Below are 25,258 nucleotides of genomic sequence, written 5' to 3' on the forward strand. Positions count from 1 at the left end.
GACTTTTCTTTTCAAAACTCACTTTCAGAATGGAAAGTTTTAACTGGCTTACAGGACAGCTTTGCTTATTTTGGAGAGACAGGAAAGAGAAATAATTTAAAACATAGTACTGATATCTAATAGTGAAGACAGTCTTCACATAGCCATTTGCAAATCTGGTATAAGTTAGAACTTGCAGTTAAACTACGCTGACTTTCAGGTGTTCGAATGTTTTGTAGCTGGAGGAACTCGAAGTATGCATGCTTTCAAGGACTCGAAGCTCTTGTTGCTGAATTATAATCAAATCTAGTGCACCATCTTTTCAGAGTGAAATTCCGCCTTTTACTGCCTTCAGGGCTATGTTGCTGTTAATGTAATTCCTGGGAGTTGCAGGTCCATATCTTAGCCTTAGGCTAAGGATTCCACTTAACTAAAGCACTACATAAACTCTCCCTCTCCCTCCCTCTCCCTCCCTCCCTCCCTCTCTCTCCCCCTCCCTCCCCATAAGTGATTTATGTTGAACATTTGCATTTTTGTAAAGTTATGGATATCCTGTTAACGCCAAGTTTTTCATAATATACTTACATTTATACAGAGGGGTTATTGTTTTCTAGAAATGGATATAGCTAAACAGGTTCTCTTTATTTTTTTTAAGTTTTAATTGTATGGACAACCTTTGGAAAGAGTTCAGATTTTTTATAATTATCTCCTCAGCAACTAACAGATGTAGTAATTATGTTAAATGATTTTTTTAAGAATGATAAGCACAAATATAAGCAACAGATTGTTTTCATGTCAGTATCATAAGGGGCTATAAAGAATATGTCTCCATGTGTTCAGTTTCTTTCAGTGAAAGGCTAGTCTTCTATTATGACATTTAAAAATAAAAGTATGTATTTTAGGGAGACTTGCTTGTTCTTACTAGCATTTTGGGGCTCAGGGGTGGTGTGCTACAAAGTATCGTAATCAAAAACTCATTAGCTCCAAACACAATGTTTTCTGCAGTATGAAGGTGTCTGTATAAAAATGTTGCCTCATGAGTAAATAGTGTCTATCCTCGAGAAAACAGAGAAAGGAATTGGGCTTTGCATGCTACTTCTCCCCCACACTTAAGTGGTAACTTTACTATTTTTCAGTCTCTAATCTTGGTATGCAACTTCCTGACAAAATTACTTGATTGCTGTGATTACTTGGTATGTTACTGTGATTGTCATACTGCAGTGAACATGGGGGATTAAATTGAACTGTAATTCAGCTAATGGATCTCAATAGTCACATTTTTGGCAGGGTGGCTGAATGAAACGCAAAACTTCACCTAATAGGACACTTCTTTTTTCAAACTTGAGGTCAAATACAGCCATACTTTGTCTTACTAGAAAAGAAAGACTTGAAACGGTGGGTCTTGATTTGGATTCCTCACTGCTCTTTTGACCCATGTCACCTTCTCTGAATGGTCATCGGTCTGAAAGTACTAATTTTATACGTCTTCACAGATTACATTTAAAAATGCCTTTTAAAATCATTTTTAATTAGTTCTTTAAGTTGTTAGTGCACTGAAGACTTAAAATAACTGCTGTTTAACTTATTTACTCAGGTCATGTAATGTTTGCAGAAATAAAAATGGAGAATGGAAAATCAAAAGGCTGTGGAACAGTCAGATTTGACTCACCAGAATCTGCTGAAAAAGCCTGTAGAATAATGAACGGCATAAAAATCAGTGGCAGAGAAATTGATGTACGCTTGGATCGCAATGCATAATTTAAAACTATATGTTCAGGAACATTCCTATGTCTGTTTAGCTTCTCTATTCTAGTAAGTCATTTTTAGTAACATTGTATGCTTACAAAAGCTGTAAAAACGAACTTTTAAATCCCACCAGCCTTTAACAGTATAGTGTTTAATATACTGTGATACTTGTTAACTGAATCTTACTATGTTTGGTTTTTAAAGACAATTTGCCTGATTTTTTTTTGTTTTTTTTAGAGGCACTGAGCCACCTGCAGGTCCCATTAGACAGTGGGAGCTTTGGATGCTCAGCGCCTTTGGAAAATTAGGCCAAGTGTCTCTAGTCATTCAGTTTAAATGAATGGTTATACTGTTTTTAATAAAATAAGCCATCTTCTCTGTTAATCTCAAGACTGCATAGTGGGATTTGTTTAGTGTTTTCTGATTTTTCCCCAGCCTGTATCAACATTGTAATGTAAAAATTAGATGTCTTTTTTCAGAATTTTGGTTTTATATGTGCATTGTAGTCATACTGTAATTCTTGACTCTAAAAGAAAGGGCTCCAAATAGGCTGTGATGTTTTTGTTCTACTTAATATTACTTTAATGCCATGACTTAGTTTTGTAAATAAGATTTAGAGCCCAGTGGGAGTTTTGGATTTTTTTTTTGACTAAATGAAGAAACGGATCTTTCTCTCTTGCTTTTATTTTTTCTTCAGTATAATCACTGATTAAAACTAGTTACCACAGACCCTGGTAGGATTGTTCCCTATGATGCCAAGTTCATATAAAATTGATAATATAGTAAATACTAAGTACAGTACAAGACAGATTGCTCCCAATTTTTTATCTATTTTCCAGCCATTCAGGTGAACTGCCAGAAAAATAAAAACAACAGAGCAGATAAGAGAAATGGCTGTGTATGTCAAACCACTGCTGTTCACTTCTATGGGTCCTGATGTATTTATGAAGACAGTTTTTATAAACCAGGGTATTCCCAAACACAGCATATCAAATACATTGGATCCTACAATGTTAGACATAGCCATATCTCCATTTCCTGCAAAACAAAAAAGATAAATGAGCCTGCTTAACTGTATCATATGAAATTGCCAAACTTTTTTGGAGGAACAGACTGTCAGCCCTCAATTTCTCACAGAGCACCCTTTTCAGACTTTTAATTGAAAGAACTACAGACATGATTATGCAGAGCATGTTTTTGGGTACCACAGGCATAAAAAGAATTGTCTCCCTAGCTCACCAGCATCTGCACAGTTGCACTTAAAATAAGCTAGTCAGGCAATTATAAAATCTGGTCATGTTTAAAATACCATGACCTACAGTTGTGTTTTGTAGTAAAACTGTAACACTTGATCAACAGCAAATCCAGCTAATCTGGAATACCTGTCTGAGATACTCTAGAGCTCTTAAATGGCTGAGCCACAGCTACTTCAGGTAAGCTACTTTATTTAGTATTAGTAAACTTAAGCTCTAGAAGTGGTAACAACAATTTAAAGTTGCTCCTTGAAGTTCTGGAGATATTGACAAGATTCTTTTCCATAGTTCCTTTCAAACACATTCAATGGAATGAGCTTGAATACCAAAATCTTTACCTTTTTGAGCCACCAGCACACTTGCAACTGTATCTGGTACACTTGTTCCCGCTGCTAGTAACGTAAGGCCCATTATTGACTCTGGAACTCCCAATGTTTCACCTGCAGTTGATAAATAATGGTAGAAAATGCCAGTATGCTTTAGTTTTATCCAAAAAAATTGCTTTGGACTTTGTGTGCTAAAGAAAGGATTAGTAATCATATAATTCCAAAAGGAATCTGCCAGCTGACTTAACCTGACTAAATATAAACTGACTGAACTGTAAAGTGGTTAAAAAAATAAACACCATGCTGTTGTTGTTCTTCAATTGAATAAAAGAAAAGAAAAAAAGAGGAACTATACTATAATAACCATCTTATTTCCTAAGTTTTTAAAAGACTTCAGTACAAGGTCTCCAGTGCTCAAGAGAGTGCCAGTTATGAACTGGTCTTTCAGATACAGTAAAAATTTAAATATCCCCCCTGCCCCCCACTTCCACTTTTGAAACATATAGTAATCTTTTATATTTTGGGGCATCTCATTGTTAGTGCTCAATAACACATGAAGCAATAACTCTTATAATTGCCTGCTCTTTAAAGGAGGAGAAAAAAAGCACATGAATTTTCTTAGGTAGGAAGGTCGTTAAGATCATTGCTACAATACTTCCTCAACTATATGGCTTTAACATTTCAATTCAATTAGAAAGCTGAAGTTTTTCAGTTCCTTGTTGGATTCAGAAGAATCAAAAGGAAGAATTGTTAAATAACTCATAAGTGCTAATAATCCTTTAGAAGCATCAGTTTCCTTTAAGTAAATATTGGTTTAAATTAAGAAAATTTTTAAATTATTACTAAAACAGCAGATCTTCTTTTCTTTCCCACTGTATGTTTAGACCTTCATGTTCTGAAAGTGTATTATTTTCTCACTTAAAACAGGGATTCAGGTCATCTTCAAAGCAGCCGTTCTTCTAATGTAGCATTCATGAGGATCGATTATGCTGAAGCACTTGATATCTCTGTTGAAACTATTACATAATTACAGGTTGTTCTAAATTTCTGGTGACTAAAAAGTATTTTAAGGTTTTTTTTGCTGAAATCTGGATTCTTACTTGTAATAGTTTGGCAATAATAAGCAAAGTTTTCTTAAATACAAAGCAGCGCACCATAAGCTAGGCCAGCAGTGATTGCTTAGTGCATGTTAGCTTAGTCTAGGTAGGTCTGAAACTGCTTGTCTGTTCAAGGGGGCTGAATATGATCCCATATACTTATTCTTCCATCACTTCTAATGCAAGAGATTTATAGGTTGAGGGACCAAAAAGATCAGCCTGTAAACCATCCAGGCTGGAAAATAATGGTTCATGCCAAGTGAACCAAGTTGAAATACGAATTAACTAACCATATGCACCAAACATTAGTTTATAGCCCCTCTGAAGGTTATAAGATGGAACCTAAACTCAGGTGAACCTGATTTTTCTTTATTAGATTTATCTTCTAATTAGAGGGTAATTTTTTTCTGGCAATTGGCCATAAAGAGAGAATGGTCTTATTTTTCTAACCTTTAGTTCATTTTGTGTATTAGTAGCAATATCTTGCTCTAGTAATCAAAACTTCTTTGCAGGCAACAAAAAGTTGGTGTACTAAATTAGATTAATTCTTGACCTTCAAAATTTAGTTCCCAGCTATGGTACCTTTATGAGATTCTGATAGGCAGTTTATGCAACTATAGCACCTTTTTGAATTATCCTTCATGAAAAAAAACTGGATTTGAGAATATATATATATGTAACTTTTAGAGTTTTAATGTGTAAATAGAACATATTTGATCTAGATGTAGTGGGACAAAGACCCAAATGCTGCTTGTGATGACTTTTCAAAGTGGACTAACACTAATAAGCTATTTGAAACTCCAGTGTACCTGCTTTCATATGAATTAGTGCTTTGTCTAGTAGAACAGCAATAACTTTAATTAAATCATGGGAGTTCTGTTTTAAAGGCTTCTAGCATTCAGAAAGTAAACCATTGCTCTTTAGATACAAGTGGAGAATTATTTGACCAGGGAGTGAGCCTGGTGGGTGTTACATCCAGCAATCTATTATTAATTTCTTAAAGGTCTACTGAATGTGTGAGTCTTTTTCTGCACGTGATAAGGAGTTATTCATTGAACTTACTTGAAAACAAGTTTAAGATGCTGAACCAGCAGAATACTTGAGGAGGATTGGTGAACTATAACGTGGAAATGGCAGGCTTTGTATCATTTTATTTTCTTGTTTGGAGATTTTTGTTTTTTGTTTGTTCTTAAAATTAAAAATCTGATTTTTCACAAGCTGGCTGGAGAAACAATGAAATGAGACAGGAAAAACCTTGAGGTATTAAAAATTATTTGCTTTTCTTATGCAAGTTTGCACCCTTTTTCTCACTGGTAGGAAGACTTAAATGTAATGCTTTTACTGCTTCACTTTATGATGCAGATTTGTAAGAGATAAATAAATACATGCACAACAAGAATGGTTAATAAACACATGACACTATAGTTCAAATAGAATGGTACCAAATATGGGGATCTTTTTTGGCAGTTAATTTAATGCCAAGTTTCTCGTTAAAAGTATTCAAAAAATCTACAGATCTAGAAGTAATGGATCTTTTATGAAAACTTGAACCGTTAATTCCAGTCTTGGTGGATTCTATGTTTGTCAAGTTTCAGCTTAACAAGTTTAACACTATATATCTAATTGTTTCACTTCATGAAGTAGTTTAATGAAACTGTCTGTCTCTTTAAATGTAGGCTATTTTTTTGGAGCTGTGTGAACAAGTTCTCATTCATGTGATGGTAAGCAGTCTGAAGCAGCTCAACTCTAAAGTGGTTTTCATTAGAGGGAAGAAGAAGGTAAACTAAGCAGTCTGAAACATAACTTTTGTGGGTTTTGTTTTTTTGCACAGTGAAATATATACTGCTAAGCTCTGACCATCAATTGTGGGAAAGAAAACTGCTCTTTTTTCAGTGATTCTTGACTGGTTGATTCTGTATAGCAGCAACAGTTTGAGTACCTACCTGCTATTGTTATCATCCATACAAGAACATAAGTCATTGCAGAAATCCATGCTGCTGAAAATAAAAATGTCACTATGAACCAGTTCCTCCAAAATTGTCTTCTGCAATCTGGTATAGTCAAATAGAGTAGTGTAATAATAGGAAGGGATAACACCCACAAAATTCTCTTCATATCTGCTTCAGGCATGGTAAAGACGCTTGGACGATCTATTGAAGAAAAAGTAACTTGTTTTAAACTGTAGCATTAAGTTTAAAGTGTTAGCATACAATCATACAACATGCCTCTACTTGTGAGAATACCAGAAAAAGGTAAAAGAAATTTCTTCTCAAGTTCTAACTGTAGCCTTATTACTACCTACATCAGACTGGGTTAAACTCTGAAATCAAACTGTATTACCATGTCACTAGGAGAACCAAGGTAGATTAAAAATGAACTTTTCTAATGGTTATCAAGAATAGGTATGAATTACTGTATTTTTTTTTTTTTAACCTAAGTGAAGAGGAAACTGATGGCCACATCATGGCTATTCCTTTACTTCTGCTATAATGCATATTTTGGGCTATGAACCTGCCATTGTCGTAATGTAACAGTATCCAGTAGCAGATAACAGCAGTAGTTATTGCTGAAGTCACTCTTACTCTATTAAGAACATCTTAAAACCTACTCTTCATTAAAATTGATTTAGACAGTCATGCAGAGTGCCTGCATGAGGCACATAGAGACAACTGTAATAATACTTATACCTTCAGAAATTTCATCAAGCCCATGCAAACTTGTTGAAAGTTGTGAGTAGTCCAGCTCATCTTGAAAAATTCCACTATCTTTTCTTGGCTGTTGACGAATTAGAGGTCCATTCTCTTCCCTCCATCCAACTAGCGGCTGCTGCTCAGCATTCTCTTCCGTAGCTTTTGCAAAACATGTACAGCAGGGACTGAACTTCTTCATGATATATTGATTGATTTTAATGTCAAAACACAGTACCAGAATATAACATCCATATATAAACAATAAGGAAGCACTTTCATACCTAGGATAAGAAAGGGATTTTACATGATGTGTAATTAAGGGAAAAAAACCATTAACTCATTAAAATGGCTGTGGTAAGGAGAAAGAACTAATTTGTTTGGGTAGCAAAAGGAGAATACACAAAAGCATTTATTTGCACTGCATGGGCAGTGTCATGAAAGTTCATGAGTGTCTCCTTATATTTCAGCAGTTTGATTAACTCCCCTACCCTGCAGAGTCTTACTTGTCTGTTGCATAGCTGCATGTGTTCAAGGGGAGCTTACTGACTGAACAACTCACATTGCAAAATTGAGTCTTCATGTGATGGTTAAAGGGAGGGATAGTATGTGGTATTTTGAGTCAAACTTCAGAGATCTAATACTGGACCTGTCTGACTTGCTAAGACAACAGGAATTTCAGTGTTGACTGAAGGGAGTTAACATCAGCAGCTCATGATCTGCTTCTGGCAGACAAATGTTTCTTGTAGCAGTGATGCTATTCAAGGAGATGCTTGAAATGAGTAAACTAAGACGACTAAATGCTATGCCAAAACAGTTATGATACAAATTCTGAAGTCTGTAGACAGAAACCTATGCAGATCAGACTTTATAAATACGCAGGGTTTGAATGTTTCTGTAATAATTTTCACAAGCGTTGTGACTTTCTACATTTTTAAAGCCAGCAGGATGTTTATTTCTGTTAGTAAATGGCAGTTCAGGCTACTTGAAGTTTGGTGTTTTTTGTTTGTTTGTTTTTAAACACTGTCTCACTAATCTCCAGTCAACATGAATTCAACATTACTTGTGCTCTTACCAGTAAATTCTGTTGTCCGATATCATCACAAGGACAGCCACTACACTAACTGTATACGCCAGACAGTCTCTAAACAGTGGCCAACAGGATAGCCTCGAAACCTGCAGAACACATTCATTTACTTTTTTTTAAACTTGTCTGTAATACTTTCACTAAGTGCTGTAAATGCTGCATCAATATGTTGTTTCTATATTATGTAAAAACTTAAGATTCTTAGGAATGACTTAAGTATGATATTTAACAAGTTAGTGTTTTTAAAAACTTTCATAGCAAGTTATCTTAAAACTGATTACATGCTGTTTTTGCTACTAAATAATAAACTTGACAGTTGTCATAGTAAGTCTCTCTTGGCTTTTGTCAGTAAATCAGAAAGGATAATCATTTGGCTCTGAGGAGCGTAACTATCAAAGATGATACATACCACACTAGAAAATAGCCCACAAGCTGCACAAATACCAAGAAGATTATAGACTGCTGATCCAAGGATGGTGCTAACACCGATATCTCCCTTTGTCACGAAGACTCCTGTAAGGAAAGTCACTCTTTCTGGTTATGTTCCAGTTCGGCATGCAAGGAAAAGAATTCTAAATTCTGAAGAGTCAAAACATGCATCTCTTACCTAGAAAAGCAGTGACAAGCTCTGGAGCAGAGCTTCCAGCAGCCATAAAAGTTGCTCCAGCAACATCCTGAGAGAGGCCAAGGCCTGAGGATAGAGTAAAAGAATTGCTTAAAAAAACCCACCATATACTTCAGTAATTTGTACCCACTACTTACTTACTTACTTACTTACTACATACACAGTCTGTGTATGTTAGAAGCTACTACATTGTAATATAATTAGCTTTGCTTACTTCTATACAGTTTGCATGTATTTATTTGAAATTAGTAAAATAATATATTGAAAACAGGCTTATTTATTAGCAGATATGTTTGGGCTGATTTATTTCTAACTTTATTACAAAAATTAGTTTAAATAATAGAAAAGAACTATGGATAATACAAGAGATTTGGGCATGATCTTAAAATAGGTGTGCTTATTTAGGCTTTAATTCTACTTCATAAAGATAACAGTTGCAGGGAGATTTCTTGGACTTTAGGGTGGTATGGCTACCTGATCCACATCAAGTTTATCCATCTCAGGGAAATCCATGCTGCTATGTCTTCGCATACCAGACATACGAGTTAAATTCAAACCAGTGCTGCTTGGATCTTACAGTCAAATTCTATGGACAGTGTAAGAGCCTGCGTCTTGCTTGAATGAAATGAGATTTTTTGTTCTGAAGCTGACTGTTTTTGAAATGTAACTATCACTTTTTGGATCAAGTTCACGCACTAGGAGCAGTACGGCTAACTGTGGAAAACCAGTCTGAAAAATGCTTATTTATCATCAATAAAGAGATATATCAGCTCCACAGCAATGTTTAAGCTTACAATGCCTGTAAATGTTCTGATCCTGGAGAATGTTTTCCAGTGTTCAAGGATGTGTTTCCCTAGCCTTGTTTGTTTGTTTGACAGTTGCTAAGACCATCTTCTTTTTAATTCATTGATATTTTAATTCAGTCATACTTCAATATAGCTTACTGAAGCTGGGGAATTATTACAGATTGATTAGATTTCGCCAAGCTATTGTAATTGTGGAATTTCTTTTCTTCCTGTGTCATACCTTCAATATGTAAGCAGTAGCACATGATGATACTTGTTCACTCCTTTGAGAGAAATACTAGCAGGAAGTTATTTCCCATATTTTAATACAGGAAGAGTTTTGATTTCTTAGGCTTTTGTAAGGGGGGGGGCCTTTATTGGTAACCTAGACATAATATTGCTTACCCCAATATATTGTCAGCTTAGTTAATACTGAGGAAGTTTTAAGGTTTGTTTTTCCAGGCATAAGGAAAGCACGCGTTAAGTGCTTTACTTGGAATGCAATTAGAGTTTGTTTTTAAATATTGTATTGATATGTTGTATCAATTTAAATACTGTATTGATAAGTCTGAGTCTGTGCACGGAGACACCGGACTTCTCCAGCTCTGTCTCTGGGCGCTCCAGCTCCGCAGCTTTTCTGGGAGCAGGTGCTGCCCGGAGCCGTTAGGTTGGCAGGAGCATCAGGACACGCACTTACATTCACTGATGATCTCCAGAGAAGGTAGGAAGTAATCATCGCACACAATAGACACCGCCAAAAACATGTAAAATATAATTATGAGATAGATAACGATTCCTCCGTCCTTCCTCTCCTGCGGTGTAAAAAATCCTTCAGGAAACTCTGATGAAGCGGAGGGGACGCAGCTCGTCCTGTTTCCTGAAAACCGAGTGCAAGGGGGTTACGCATCCTAACAGGCCTTTTCCATTTTTCAGGCGGTAGGAGTTCGGTGGCTTTTCACTGTCAACGGAGGCCGGCTTCAGCGGGTTTATTTTACCTAGATTCCTTTTAGTTCAGGGGGGAGGACAGCCGCAGCAATACCGATAAAGAGGCAGCGGGGGGGGAGAGACCTCGCGGATCCGCTGCTGCCAGGTGGCCTCGGCCCCGGGGGCGGCCGCAGGGAGGGAGCCGGCGCGGGGGCCGCGCTCCTAAGATGGCGAAAGAAGCACCCGAACCCCCCCCCGCCTCGTGCCGGGGGCCGCCCCGCTCGCCCCCCGCGCCGCGCCGGCTCCCTCCCGCCCTCGCTACCTGCGTCTGCGCCGAGGCGCTGGGCCCGCGCGGCGCGCGGCGGCTGCCAGGCCGCCAGCGCCGCCAGCAGCAGCAGCAGCAGCAGTGCCGGCACCGGCAGCGGCGCCGCCCGCCACCGCCGCCCGCCCGCCACCGCCTGCATCGCGGCGGCCCCGAGCAGCACTGAGCGGCGGGGCGGAGGCAGCAGGGGCTTAGGGGCCGCCAGGGTCATGTGAGGGCCGGGGCCGGGCCTCCCCCCGCCTGCGGCCGTGGGGAGCCGGCCCCGGCCCCCCCGCCGGTGCTGCCCCCGCCGCCGCGGAGGGGAGCGCGGGCGGCCGGGCCGGGCCTCGGCGGCGGGGAGCCCCCGCGCCGCGCCGCCCCGCGGAGGAGGAGGAGGAGGAGGAGGCGGCGGGAGGCGCCGCCCTCCCGCGTGGGCTCCGGCTCGGGGAGGCGGCGCGGGGGCCCCGAGGCCCGCTGGGCCCCGTGGCGTCTCGCCGCGGGCCGGGGCGCGCGGAGCCTTGCGCCTGCGGGGCCGGTTGGGCGCCGCGTTCGGGCTTTGGCAGTTGCCGTCTCCCTTCTCGTGTTCGTGGGGAGCGCGGTATTTTGGCTATTTCTTCCTGCTGCAAAAACTTCAGTTTATTCCCACAGAATAAAGTTCTGCCACGATTCCCGTGCTTGGCCGTACGGGTGTCGGGCTCGCCCTCCCCGCAGGCAGAAGAGCTGTGGGCGCGATTCGGGTGCGCTGTTCAGCCGGAGCACCACGGGGATCAGCCACATGAGCCTTCGCTTCAGACCCAGCTAACTAAACTTCTTTGTCTGGTGACCTTTAGTGAAGTCATGTGTATGATTGAGGATTAAACAGTAAAATACAGTCTTTTAGCAAGATGGCTTTGTAACCCCCTTCCGCCCAGCACTGGTTACTGGGAAAGAAACAGAGCTAGGTTTCCAGTGAGTTACTTATAAACTTATCTCCATGAACATTTTCAATACTATTAGGCAAAGTGACATTTTGAAGTGCCAGTGTTACTGCTAATTGTTGATCAGGTACAGGGCTAACACATTTTGTGAGAAATAAGCACAAACTGGAAAATACTGTTTTGCTACATTGCATCTAATCCTTCTAAATTCTTCTTGTTCCCTAAATCCATGTTGCCTAATATGTTATCAACTTCACTGTAGTATACAAGAGATGAGATAAGGTGAAAAAGTGGATGAATATTTTTCTTCTGTAATAAAATGGATTGAATCGATAAAATATTGTACAGCCACCATTAGAGTATGAACACCAGCCCTCATAAAAAGTATTCTAGAACAACAAACTGCAGCAATTGCTATTGCCTATTTCTGATTCTCCTGTGACCTAGAATGCTTTTTACTAGACTAAGAGTAATTTTAAGGGTCAAGATTTTGGGGGTGACAGCTAACTTTCAGAGAATGAGTTGTCCATGCTTTCTGAAAAGCAGACCGAAGCAGAGTTGTGGCAGCTGCTGCTTCTCCTGCTTTAGAGGAGGAAATAAATCACTTTGCTCTTGAAAGATTTAAGGATTTTCTTCTGAATCCCACATTCCACCAGAATAAAACAATAGGAATTTCCAGAGTCCTGGCTAGATTGCTGGTGTCTGTTTCCCTTACATAGGCCAACAGAAAGTGTTTCATTACCAAGGTGAGCAGCTTCCTTGCCATTGCCTGAATTTCATCCTCAAAGTTTACAGTTATAATTTGTCCACTCTTAAAATGTCAGCACAGTTTTCTGGTATCTGCTGTTTCATTTCAATTTAGACATTTTTTTGATGGCATGCTTGTCTTTTACAGGTTTAAATTACATACAAGCCGGCTGTTTTGATGAGAATGATTTCTCTGGAATAACATAGCGCTTACTATGTAGTTAGGAAAGCTTAGTCATGTGGTTTTAGGATTTGGAGGTTTCACTATGGTCTGTTTTTTACTCCATGTTCAAGCTCTAATTCCCTTCTACAGGTACTCCCTCTCTGTGCATAGCTGAAGCAAAAGCCAGAGTTTTGATTTTAGTGAAGACTGAAGTCCACTTATTTTGCTGAGAAGTTGTGTGATTGCTACACTCATGCCCTCCTTGCAAAGGACACCCCTGGAGAGAGCAACAAAAAGAAAAAAACAGAGCTTCCCAGCATGAGGAACCATGCGATACGTATCTGCATGCTTGACCCAGTGCAAAAATACTGACAGCCAGATTGTGTTTTGGCCTCAGCATGGCTCCTGGCTGCCTGGTCTGGGCTATTTCAGTCTGAAAGGGCACCTGCAAAGCTAAGGTGAGTCAACTAGTAGAGCAGATCTGTTGCGTGCTGCTGCATTTTTTGGCTGCTGTTCAGATAAAGTCCAAGTCCTTAATGGTAAAACAAAACAAAATGAAAAAAAGACAAATTCTTCAGGGCTTCTGAAGGAGAGAAAAGGGCAACATTTGCTAGTCAGGTTGGTAACGCTAATGTTCTGCCACCAACTAGGATGTGCCACAACCTCCAGCGGCTGTGGAGACCCACACTTCTTAAAGGGTGAGGTAGCATTGAAAAGCAGGAGCCATAGCTCCCTCCTTCCTTAGTGTCCTCATTCAGGTGTAAATTGCCTATCCTACATCTGAAAGACCCCACTCAAGGGAAGACTAAGAATCCACTTTGCTACCACTTAAAGCAGGAGATGAGGCTGACTCCACCTGAGTGCTATATAGGAGGCAGAGTCTGAAGGAAAGGCTGATGGGACAACAGGAAGAGGTGGGAGAAATGGTGTATTGGGATCAGCTGTTCTGCCTTCAGACAGCAGGTGCTGGTTTTCTTGTGAGTGGGGTAGGACTTCAGTGCTTCTGTACCAGGCACAGAAAGAGTTTTGCTGTGAGTTTGCCAAGTGTCTTTTGAGATGTATTCATTTTCTTCATAATATCAGCAGGCAAGAAAAAAGCAGGTGAGTTTATGAGAATATAAGGCAAATATGAGTCCTTGTTGGTAGGATCCAGGACAGTAGCTTGGCCAGGGTCTAGTCCTCAGATGAAAAAAAGATATGGGGATGGGATGCTGAGTCCATGACTAGTTCAACAGCAAAAACAATTTTTGTGAGGACTAGGCCCTAGTCTTGTTGGGGTGGGGGGGAAAGGAGGTGCAGGCTCGTGGATTCAACTGACCAAGTCCCCTAGTTAGGTGTCTGTAGCTGGTAGGTATAGATGATAGTATATAGCTGTGCACTGGACACTGAGTATATCTGATTTCCTTGAGTCGTCTATGTACTTGCAATTTCTCTTCTAACTCAAGCAGTGGCCTACTGTTTCAGTCTCACATCAGGTCAAGGTTTGGGCACTGATTTTTCCTCTGCTCTCCCTGTCCAGTGCAAGGTCTACTATACCTGTCTGTATTGTGGTAGGCTGTTTCAGCTGGCAGAGAGCTAGTGGTGGTTGGTTTTTTTTGTTTGTTTGTTTTTTGTCTTTTTCACTATGGTCTGTGTAAAATAGCCCAGTTTGGGGTGGGATGAGTACTAAAGGCATGCTGCTCAGAGAGCCCCAGGGCTGGCAGGAGTGCAGCTGGCTGTTAGTAGTGCCCTAGTGTTATGGCTCCTGTCCTGGTATGTGACCCTATGCAGAGACATGCCTTTCTCATGTGATCCTCCAGATATGCTCCCTGTCATGAGGCCTAATGTGCTGGGAAGCAAAATAACTGAAAATGTTTTCTTCCTCAAAAAAACTATTCTTGTGTTAATCTGGTATTATCCCCATTTGGCAGAAAAGAAGCAGAGGATGAAAAAGGGAATGACTGGACTACTGCTGCATTGGGAGGCTGTGCTAGGACACAAGATTCAGAAGGTTGGTTTCCACATTCCCTTTCTCTGTTCATGCTACTGGTAGCGTTCTTTCGGAGGATAGAGTAACCACATAGGTGGAAGGGTGGTCTCTAAAAGAGCTGATAGAATAAATTCTCTCTCCTACCCTGAGGTGCTCGGATATCACCCTAAGGTGATGAGGGATGTTTAAGTACTTAGATAGATATTTTACTGTTTCAGAATTAAAATAAGTCTCTTCAACGTAACTCCATTATTCTTTGTTTAAAAGATAAATATACTGTCATTGTCAGGCCAGATATTCCCCTTTGTCAGCATTTCACGGCTCACTTCCTGGATTTAGATAGATTTATGATAGCTGTTTAATATTCTTTCCTCAATAACCAGCGATTTGAGAGTTGCCAACTCTCATGATGGTTGCTGCTTTTCTTAAAGCATCAGCTTCTTGATGTATGTTAGCCACACAAGAATCCTAGTTTTCTTTTTCTTTCTTTCAAATGAATAGTTTCAGAGAAAGCTTAAAAATGCATTTATTTTCCTCTGAGCATTAGAACTTCAGATTCACATGACAATTAGAATATTATTCTCAAGTTAGTCTCACGACTTTGAGTAAGGGGTGATGGGGCTAATTCATGGTTTTAGAACAATGAAAAGGGGAAGAATTGGATTTCTGACCCTCAGCTCCCTGAGACAGACAAGAGCCAAATGTTCTGCTGTTAATACCTCTGAAAATCACTGTAAAACACAATTAAACTGCAATCCCTGGTGACAACCAGAAAAGCTGTTGAGCTGTGAAGGAATAGCATGTGGTAGGCAAAACAAGCCTGTGTGACTCGGATCTCTTCTAGAGCTGATGTGAAGTTAACAACTTTTGGCCTTCACGTTCTGGGCTTGCACGTGAGGTGAATGTTTCTTTATTGACTCTAAGCTGTGAAGTCATGAAAAGTGTATGTTTTTAGGTGGTTCATAATTGGACTTCAATGTTAATATGTCAGTAAGCTAAATGCAGGAAGCCTCCAGCTTTTCAGTTGTGCTGTCTGACTGCTTCCAGCTGTACTTCAGTCACTAAGAGTGAGTGAAGAGGTAACTTATTGACAAACAGACTGTGGAAGCATGCAGGCTGCGTAATCAAGGGTGAGTAGCTGTGGTGAGAAATCATTTGGGACTACTTTCTTCTCTGGGGATTGCAGTTGTGAAATATTTTTCATGTAAGCTTTGAAATGGAGTAAAGTCAGTCTCTGCGGTAGTGTGGATCTCATCCACCTTGCAGGCCTGACTTGTGTTCTTGGCCTGACAATGCCATAGTCTGACTTAGTTAAGGCTACCTACAATGTTCAAAAAGCTAGAAACTGCTTGGTATGATTTTTGCTTGCTTGTTCTTGAGTGCCTTTTGAAAGGAGAATGTAGTACAATGAAGTGGAGAAGATAGTGCCTGTGGATTTTTATTTTCCCAGTGATTCAATAATACAGAATTGTGCCTCCCATTTTCAGGCCCAAAGACCTTTCTCACTTAATCTGCTGTCTCTTTGGTGAAGTTCTGCTGTAGCTGTCATGGTCTTGACTTGCTCACTGGCTGGTGTCGTCATCTGTTAAGAACATCCAAAGAATCTCTCAAACTGAAAATCGGACATGCTCCAGATTAAACATTCCTAGGATTTAGGTCAAAAATAGCTCCTCCAGTAGTGTCTTTAACACTCCTCCATGTTAACTGCTTTCCTTTGGTTAAAAGCCCTCATTAGGACAATTGGAATGCGTTATAGGTGTCGATGCTTTTGGTATCACAAAAATGAACGTCTGCTGCTGGTTGACTACTTAGATTGATCACATCATAAAACCTTATCTCAAAGGCTAGATAATCCTATTTATATTGCAGCCTTCTTTCAGAAGCACAACTACTGCCCGGAAAGCAGGGCTGTTGCTACCCAGTAATGAGACTTATAAGATGCTCTGTAGAGAAACTTCTATGTAAAGTTCTTGTTTGATATCTTGATCTATCTAGTGCCTTTAGATTATCTTAACGCTGTGAAACTCAGAAGGCTGCACTTAGTCTAAAAAAGATAGAAAACTGTGGATGTTCTGCAAATAGAGCCAGCAAGCTTGAAGTGTGTAAGTCAGGTGTTTGCATGCAGGATGGTCAAGAATTGAAGCAAAATGTTGAGGTTTGTGTGGAAGTTGTATGGATAAAAGTAACAATGCACCATGACCACTTGGGGTGCTCTGTTCCATCCCTGTCACCACATCAGTATGTGTATACAACAAATACACATCCACCTTTTCTGTTTCTGATACACTGGTATGTCATCAGGGCAGGTAAATATACCACAAAACACGTTGGGGGGAGTAGATACTGATAATAGATGAGTCGGCCATTTCTTTGATACAAGCTTGGGGTTTTTTTGCTTGAATATGCAAAGTCGTGTTTCCCTGGACACAGGAGGCTCAAAGAACAGGAAGCTCCTGCCTTGCTTGCAATTTCCAAGTTGTCTTTTCATGCCAGTTCTGCGCATGGAGTTCTGGCCCCTCTCAAGGGGGCTTCCACTTATGGTTTCTGCGAGGGTTTTTTTGGTTGTTGTTCTGTGGTGTTTTTGTTTTGTTGTTTTTTTCCTCCTCCTGTTCATGCAGGCACTTGAACAAACCCTCGTGCTCGTACTTACGCTGGGGTGTGTGCTTGTTTTCCCCACTTTCTCAAGTCTGTTTTCTATGGCTCTTTTACTTTAGCTCTGCGCTTGGGCTGTCTTGAGGCTTGGCTTCATCCACTGCCTGCCATCCTTTCTGGATGTTTCCCTTGTACTGTTTGGAGATCAAGAGCTATGTCATGAAGTTGGTCGCAGCCTCTGCAGTTTTGGGGAGTCTGCGTTGTTGTTGTTGTTTTGTTTTGGATTTTCTGTGTGTGCGTGTTGCTGATGAAAGTGTAGCTTCTCTGGCAACTTTCAGTTGACCTGGAGTTCATAAACACTCAGGCATTTACATTTTACATAAATAAAATGGAAAATATTATTCTTGTAGTTATTTTTTGCAAGTTCTGTTACCTCAGTGATATCTTTGGAGATGAAACAAACTCTCAGTATGTAAGTGTTTGTGTATGAACAACATCAATCAGTGTTTTCTTCACTGCGATTACTTCTTTTCATGTATTCATGTAACTGAACAAGCATTAGAATAATAATAATTACTGACATGCTAGAGAAGAGACGCACTTAATTCTATTTTATAGGCTACCAAGTTGTTTCACCAGATAACAGCTAGCATTATTTACAATGTAATAGGTGTTGCTGATTTGAGGGAGTTCCTGTGTTTCAGAAATTGATTGATAAAACACAGTGTGTTGCAAAAATACTACTTGTGTATGTTGGTTTATGTTACTGTGTATCAAACTAGAGGAGAGTCCTTGCCTTTTAAAATATCTTCAGTTTTTGGTGTAGAATCTGTGGTGCTGATCTTCATTACTGTAACTGTGCATGTTGTGATATCCTTGTGGAAATTCGCTGTTCCTCCCCTCCCGCCTGTGCAGCCTCAGGGCTGAGGCCGGCAGGGGAAGCAACCGCTTGGCTGGTTTATGGCTGTGCTTTTCCTTCGGAGGGGGAAGGAGGGGAGCGGAGACGGTTTTCTGAGGAGCCGGAGCAGGGGCTTTGTGGCGGCCTGGCTGGACAACGCAGCGTCACCCTGGTGCGGCTCCTGCAATGAAGAGGAAAGGCAACAGATCGAAAAGCAGAAGCTTCTGGTGAAATACAGCTGAGTGGCTGCATGCCAAAAAGATGGTCTAGATAGATAGCTCCATGAACATGGGGTTTATGAACACTGGCTGAAATTCAGCTGGAACGTTTTGAAAAACTTGTTCTCCTGGTTTATACTTTGTGTAGAGTTTGTGTAAATTATATCCAGACTAATACACGAGTTGCACATGTATGCATATGCCTCTCTTTCCTCTGCAAACACTGTAAGCTCTACATGAGGACGAAGGAACAAAATCAATTCTCTGCTTCTGTCAAGGAGATGACAACTATTACTGTTCAAATGGAGCTGTGTGGGCAGCTGAAGCATAAAATTCTTGCAGACTCTGAGAATGTGGGTCTTCAGAGAGCTTTGGTGCAGTCCCCCACTGCTTCCTCATGAGGTGTCTCGTCACCAGACATGCAGATTGTATTTTGTCTGAGAACTCAGTTTCTCCCTATCTCGTATAAACTTGTGGCCAGTTACTACTGATCATTCCTTCCAGTAATTCCTTCCGATGTTAACTTCCGTTCCACAGTGGAGCTTTTTAAAGTTGTATAAAACCTCACAGATTTCAGAGGAATTTTGTCATTGCTATAAATGCTGGAACATAAAATTTTTAATTTTCTAGGGCAATTTCAAAGTTTTTTTCAGGCCTTAAAATAATGAATATATTGATGGCTTAATCACTAGCACACGATATATAGATAATAGTGTTATCTTTCACAAGATGCATACTGTGGTTACAGAGAGACTGATGCAGTAGGGCTGAAACTTTTTTTTTCCCCCCTCAGGATAGAACAATTATTATATCCTTATGTCACTAAAGCTTGTTTGTCACCTTCTCAAGTATCATAACCTTTGTATAATTTAGGGTCTTCTCATCCATTTTAAAAGCTTCTAGCTTGTACATCTGTTCCCTAGCCTCTGGAAACATCATTTCTTTGTGGTGACTTGTCACTAATCAATATAATCAGCAGCCACAAAGATGATGTGCACAGTATATGCAAGTTTACACCACTTTCTCTGCAGACTGTTCTCCTTGAAACCAGGTGACTGGAGCAGCAGCCAGGTCTGCAGCTGCTGTCCTGTGCCAGCTTTACAGGAAGGCTGTTTCAGTGCTGATGGGTTTACTGATAAACATTTTACAAACTATTCTCAGCTTACCTTCTCCTGGGTCATTTTAGAAATGACCCAGGAAAACTTTTTTAAAGTTTTCTATTGCCAAAGATTTCTCAGATAGAGCTTGACTGAATAAATAGCTGATTCAGCATAACAGAGAAATTGGAAGTCCTCAGCAGGGAATTAAAAGAATTGTTGGGGAAATAAGCACATCAGCAACAACAGAATAGACACTTTGTTGATGGAAACTGGTGAAGTGAGTGGATATGCTTTAGGAAGCTTTTGCTCCAGTGTCTTATGTCCACCCCAACCCTGTGCACTCTCAGCTGCACTGAATGACAAATGACCTGTTTGTCTGTGCTGGAGGAGACAAAGCTTTCTGTTGGGGAAAGGAAAGATCCTGATAAGTCCTCCCTTCCCCATCCACTACTGGTACTGGTTCTGCTTACCAAGCAAAGCTAACAAAACTGACCTGGAGCAGGCGCTGAGCTTGCTTTCCTCTGTGGCCCAAGTGCTTGACAGAGGCAAAGAGCTAGACAGCAGTCAGCCTCGTGTAGCTGCTGGCATTGTGCGATGAGGCCGTACGCAGCACAGAAACCAGTTCCAGCCCGTCCTGGGTTAACAGTTTCGTCTCAAAATCCTGTGTCCCTTTAGATATTTTTGCAGATGCTTTGTTAACACAAGAACAGATTTAATAGATCAGATCATAGCCCCGTTTAGTCCGGTTCTGTTTCTGGCAACAGCAATAGAGGATTTCTAACAAAGAGTTTAAGTAGGGGGCAAGCACATTTGAATATTTTACTAGTTTATTCTTTCAGTCTTCAACTGCAGCCCAGGATTGGTATCTTCGCATTCAGTAGATTTTTTTTTTTTTTGATGGATTTTGCTTATGTCAACTCGTGTATTCACTTTCGAACACCTGGAAACTCTTATTATCTGTAACACCCTGAGGTGGCGAGTTCCACGGGCTGACTACACGTAGCAGGAAGCAACAACTGCCTCTGCTGGTTTTCAGCCTGCCCTCTCATCATTTTATTTGTTGTCCCTTCTCTCCCTTTATTACAATACACATTGAGCATTTGTTCCCTGCTCCTCTTCTCCACATCATTCAGCTTCTATCATATTTCCCCCTCAGCCATCTGTTTTGCAGAGTGCACGTAATTGTATCTTGTGTAGAAGTCATTTCATTCCTTTAGGTGTCCTTATTGGCCTTTATACCTTTTCTGATTCTACCATATCCTCTGGGAAAAGGTGCTCAGAACTGAACATGGTATTCGAGATGTAGGTACCCCATGGAATTATGCAATAGCATAAAGATATCTTCTGTTCTGTTCTCTTTCTAATAATTCCCAATATTTGATTTGCTTTTTCAGCTGCTGCTATGCATTCAGCTGATGGTTTTCACTGAATTACCTTTTGTATCTTCAAAATCTGTTTCTTGAGTGAGAATAGTTGGTTCAGAGGTCATTGTAAATGTAGAGGTCGTTGTAAATGCAGAGCTAGGATTTTCCTTTCTCAAGTACATTGCTGCTGAATTTCATCTGCGACTTTGAGAAATTTTTAGTCAAAGTGACAGTTTTTTCATGATCATTTCCTGTCTGTTTGAGGAGAAGAAGTGGTGACAGCCTCAGCTTTGTGATGTATCTCCATACTTTCTCCCAACTATATTTCCATTAGCTGGGATTACATTACATTTGGTCAGCAGCCGAAGCTCTTTCTGAGACTGTGTGGAGCCTCTCATTGTGCTTTTCTGGTGCTTACACCCACCTGAGCCAAGGTTCTTGTGTTCTTATGAAATCTCTGAGAGACCAAATACAATGCTCTGGTCAACATGAAGGACGAGACAATGTCTCCTAGTTAAGTGAATTGTTGAATGTGTACATCTGTGCTCTCAGGGGTTTTAGGAGCGTTGGCCTGAATTCTGCTGATGAATCAAATGTAGACAAATATTTAGTACTATGCTGTCAATATTTGGCGATATGCTGGCAATAATGCAACTTCTTTGTCATCTTCTTCTCCTTCCCTGCTATGCTTATTTTTGATTCCCTGGGGGTGTGGTGTATTTACTTACATTTTATGTAAATAAAGAAGTGAAGTGTTTGGTCATTTTTTCTTTTCCCTTTAAGTGACCATGAAGTGAGTGTGCCTGCTCTAATTCTTCCACTCAGTTTAACAGTTCCTAGTTTTACAGATCCCTCTAAGGTGAGGGAAACTGTCCTCACAGTATGTATTGTGTATTAATCAGTTCCTTTCTGGGGTCTTCTTAAAGCTGTCTTCTGAAGGACTTCCTCAAATTCTTTCTGGATTCATCTCCAGCCTGTCTAGTGAGTTCATGCTTTTGGTGAGACATATTGCACAGTCTTTAACCTTCAAAACAGGACAAACAATTAGAAAAATAAGATTCAAGGTTTTAAAAAGCCCTGCTTGGAAACGTTTTTCTCATATGTTTTCTGATTTAAACATTTCTTTTAAATTTACAGAAGTAATAGAGAAAATGATGCAAATTTAAATAGACTCTAAAAAAAAAGTTCAGTTTAATTGTCCTTGAGATGCTGATTACTAGCTCTGCTTTATGAAATACCTGCTGTCCAAGAGTTTGAACGTATTGTAGGCTCCTATTCAGTTGCTTAACTATAAGTGTTTGCCCTTTAGATACTTGAGGGTATCTTACTTGCCTTCCAGCTGCTGCCCTGGAATAGGTCCTGCTATGTCAGCTAGTCTCACATGAATGTCATAAATACTCTAAGGATCCAGTACCAATCAAGATAACCAATGTTTAGGCATCTGAATTGAGCACTTATGTTATTGTCAGTATTTATGAGTTTAATAAATAGGAATAATCTGTTCCCACTTTCCTCCCTCTTCTGATGAGCAAAAGAACATTCTGTATAGGACCCTGTTTGCAGCAGAAGACTGTCCCTGTGAATTGCTATAATCTGTTGGAGTCATGAGCCCATTTCTGTGCATGTCAGCTCATTGCTATGAAGTTGTGCCAGCTCAGACCAAACCACAAAGGGATTATTAAATATTAAAAAATGTTTCAGTGAATTCCCGCATCCCTCTTTACCCATGCTCCTCACCACCCAGGTTCTCTACACTGAGGACCAGTCACAGGCCTGATCCAGTAGCTCTGAAGTTCTCTGGCAGTTCCCTTGTAGCAGATGCAGAGCAGTGAGGCTCAAGGAAGAGAAAGAGTAATGCTGTGAACTCACACAAACAAACTGTAAACCAGTATTTTTCTGCTCTTGCTTTTGACTTCCAGCACAGCTGAGAATCTTTTTCTGTGTCAAAGTTCTGCATTTGGTAAGGTTACGCATTTTTCTGATTGAACTAGAAAATAGAAATGTGCTTGTGCCTGCACCCAGATCTGGGCCCAAACAAACTGTGGCTCTTGGCTGTTTGAAATCTAAATCCAGGTTTCTGGAGATCTAGATAGAAATACAGTCCTAAAGACCTAACAGTGCAGGATTCATAATACTGGAGTGCTGTGGAGGACAGGGAAAAAATCATCATTGTTGTTGCTTGACATTACTAAAAAATCATGGAAAACACTGTGGGAAGACTTTAAAAAAATGCAAAGAACCCTGTTACCAAGGTATTTACTGAAACTAGATAAATAATTTAAAGCTTTGTCAGTCCACCTTCTTGCACTGGCAGGACAGTAAAGACTGCAAAGTAAATCCACGTGCTTAGTATTTGTAATGAACAAGCAGGACAAAAAGATGTGGTAACCACTCACCGACTTGCTGTCTTGCATAAATTTGGTTTAGCTTTGATTTTAATAAAAGCACAGTTGCCTCTTACCATTTGTTGCACATCCAGAGGATACTTTAGAGTATTTCTGTTTGCATAACCTATTGTGGCAAGAGACCATGTTCTATTTGCATGTACACCTCTTGTTAGTGCTAGTGTTGTACTATAAATGCATTTGTTGTACACTGAAACTCAATCCATGCATTTCAGATATGTGGTTATATAGTGCTTTGCTTGGGCAGTATATTTAGCAAATTGTATAATCAAATGATTATGTTAGAATGAATGGTTAACGTCTAGTACACAAATTATGACACTAAACTTACTATGTATGAGCTGGAGCCATAGCTGATTTCAGTGACAGATGGAAAACTCCACTGAACCTTTTATTGGCCATATGCCATTTCTGAGTGTTGGCCAACAACAAGATTTGTTGCTAATATATAATGATTTAAACAGTAAAAAGAGCAGCTGCACTTTGATTTTTGGTGCCTTTACTCCAGGTTTTCCTGGAGCTTTTGAATATCTACTGCCACTTTCTAATGCAAAGCTGTCACTTCTAGTCTGTGAGTAGAGACTTTATCTTCCCAGCACTATCTGTGGTGAAATTTTATATTTTGATACTTATAACTAAAGCTGTCCTCTGCCTTTTAATGGATTATTGATAGCATAAAAATATCCCTGCAACACGGGGCTGGGAATGGCTTGTAAGAGGTTAGACCTGTTGCATTGTACCACGACAGAACTTTTTTTAGGCTGTCAGTAGTTCTTAAATTTTCTGGCCTGAGGACTGGGAGACCAGCATTCCTCCGGCTGCTCAAAGAAGACAACTTTCAAAGCATAGCTCATTGAGAGGAGCTGCATGTGTTGTTCATCATGTTAGCAGGACAGTGTTTGTGACCATGACTATGTGAATAGAAACTGAAATCATTTTCTATGCCGAACATGTCATAGTGCTGTTCCTACTGCTGGCAGTGCAGGAAACTTGCTGCCACACAATGCTGTGACCTTCATCCCTCCTAAGGAGGGTTTCACTGTGTTGTCCTCTGCCAATATACTCACTTCAATATTCATCCGGAGAAAAGCAAGATTGGAATCTGGAAAGCAGAACTGTTCTGGCCTTGGGCCCAGCAACAAAGAGCATGGTAAGGGAGGTACATGACAAAGAATGTGTGCTTCCAATAGAGCTTCATATATTATTTTTGGAAAAAAAATCTTCAGTTTTTAGAAGTTGTATTATGTGAACTTGTACACGAATACAACTGGCCAAACATTTGACTGTCCTGGGCAGAATCAATCTGTACTGCACTGAGAGGTACTCTGGGGGTTTTAAGGACATATTTGACTGATACTGTTGGTCAGATCGCAACCATCACATTGCTTCTGAGCCAAGGGAGGCATAAAGTGGTCCTTGCATAAAGTACTTGTATACTTCCTGTATGTTACCTGTATGCTTCTTGCACCTCCATGGAGGTGGATAAGAAATGGGATGAATGTTGCTCTCCCCCCACTATGCCAGCTGGTGTAGAGAGAGACACAAGGACAAAACTGGATGCCCCTGGGTCAGTTTGCTTCCTGGTTGGTTTGTGGGACATGCTCTGGTTTGGACTGGCATTCGCAGTCTAGCCTTGGAGCAGAGGAGGACAGTATTTCTAAGTAGTGTTAGCTGGCTCTGCCTGAGCTTTGCCCTGCAGGTGGGGCTGCCTCTAGGTCTCAAGCCTGGTTGTTAATGCTCCCTTATGATGCTGTCTGTAGTGCTGATGTACTATTAAGGTGTATCAAAGACTACCTTTCTCATCTCCCTAGCTGAAGTGCTATTTGGTGGTCTCTTGCTTGAGCAGTTCCCAGTTGGGGGCGAGACAAGTTATTTCTCCATGGAAAGTCCAAAGCATTTGTTCTTTCACTCAAAAGTAAATAGCATGCAAAGTAACCCAAGGAAGGGCTTTGGTGAGTCTTGCTACATCTTTGACCTTTCTTTGTTGTGTTTGCATGCCACTCGACTCTGGCTCTTGCAGAGTGGATTGGCTGCTGACTGCAGCGTGCTCTGAAAGCATCAGTGTGTTGGCCCTG

The 25,258-nt window shown here is 40.5% G+C and overlaps 2 protein-coding genes and 1 long non-coding RNA gene across 4 annotated transcripts in view; 2 read left to right on the forward strand and 1 right to left on the reverse strand.

The window, feature by feature from the left end:
* The window catches only part of MYEF2 (myelin expression factor 2), a 19,413-nt gene extending 17,298 nt beyond the window's left edge, over positions 1–2,115 (forward strand). The window contains exon 17 of the mRNA XM_067305814.1: positions 1,574–2,115. Coding sequence (XP_067161915.1) covers positions 1,574–1,737 — 164 coding nt within the window. The 3' untranslated portion in view covers positions 1,738–2,115. The remainder of the gene's footprint in view (positions 1–1,573) is intronic.
* SLC24A5 (solute carrier family 24 member 5) lies at positions 1,746–11,093 on the reverse strand. 2 transcript variants are annotated; one of them, XM_067305812.1, is made up of 9 exons: positions 10,832–11,093; positions 10,283–10,462; positions 8,783–8,866; positions 8,585–8,688; positions 8,164–8,264; positions 7,089–7,372; positions 6,345–6,551; positions 3,317–3,418; positions 1,746–2,763 (listed from the first exon to the last, which is right to left on the reverse strand). In XM_067305812.1, the coding sequence occupies exons 1-9, from the start codon at positions 11,040–11,042 to the stop codon at positions 2,441–2,443; spliced, it is 1,596 nt and encodes a 531-aa protein (XP_067161913.1). In that variant the 5' UTR covers positions 11,043–11,093; the 3' UTR covers positions 1,746–2,440. The 2 variants fall into 2 exon arrangements, with proteins under 2 accessions (XP_067161913.1, XP_067161914.1); XM_067305813.1 differs by lacking the exon at positions 10,283–10,462 and having other exon boundaries at positions 1,747–2,763; positions 10,832–11,091.
* Positions 11,094–12,796: 1,703 nt separating this feature from the next.
* LOC106496446 (uncharacterized) overlaps positions 12,797–25,258 on the forward strand; it is a 39,531-nt gene continuing 27,069 nt past the window's right edge. The window contains exons 1-2 of the long non-coding RNA XR_001294601.2: positions 12,797–13,095; positions 14,548–14,627. This is a non-coding gene — a long non-coding RNA (uncharacterized lncRNA). The remainder of the gene's footprint in view (positions 13,096–14,547; positions 14,628–25,258) is intronic.

This window comes from Apteryx mantelli, chromosome 15 (genome assembly GCF_036417845.1).
Source record: "Apteryx mantelli isolate bAptMan1 chromosome 15, bAptMan1.hap1, whole genome shotgun sequence".
NCBI lineage: Eukaryota > Metazoa > Chordata > Aves > Apterygiformes > Apterygidae > Apteryx > Apteryx mantelli.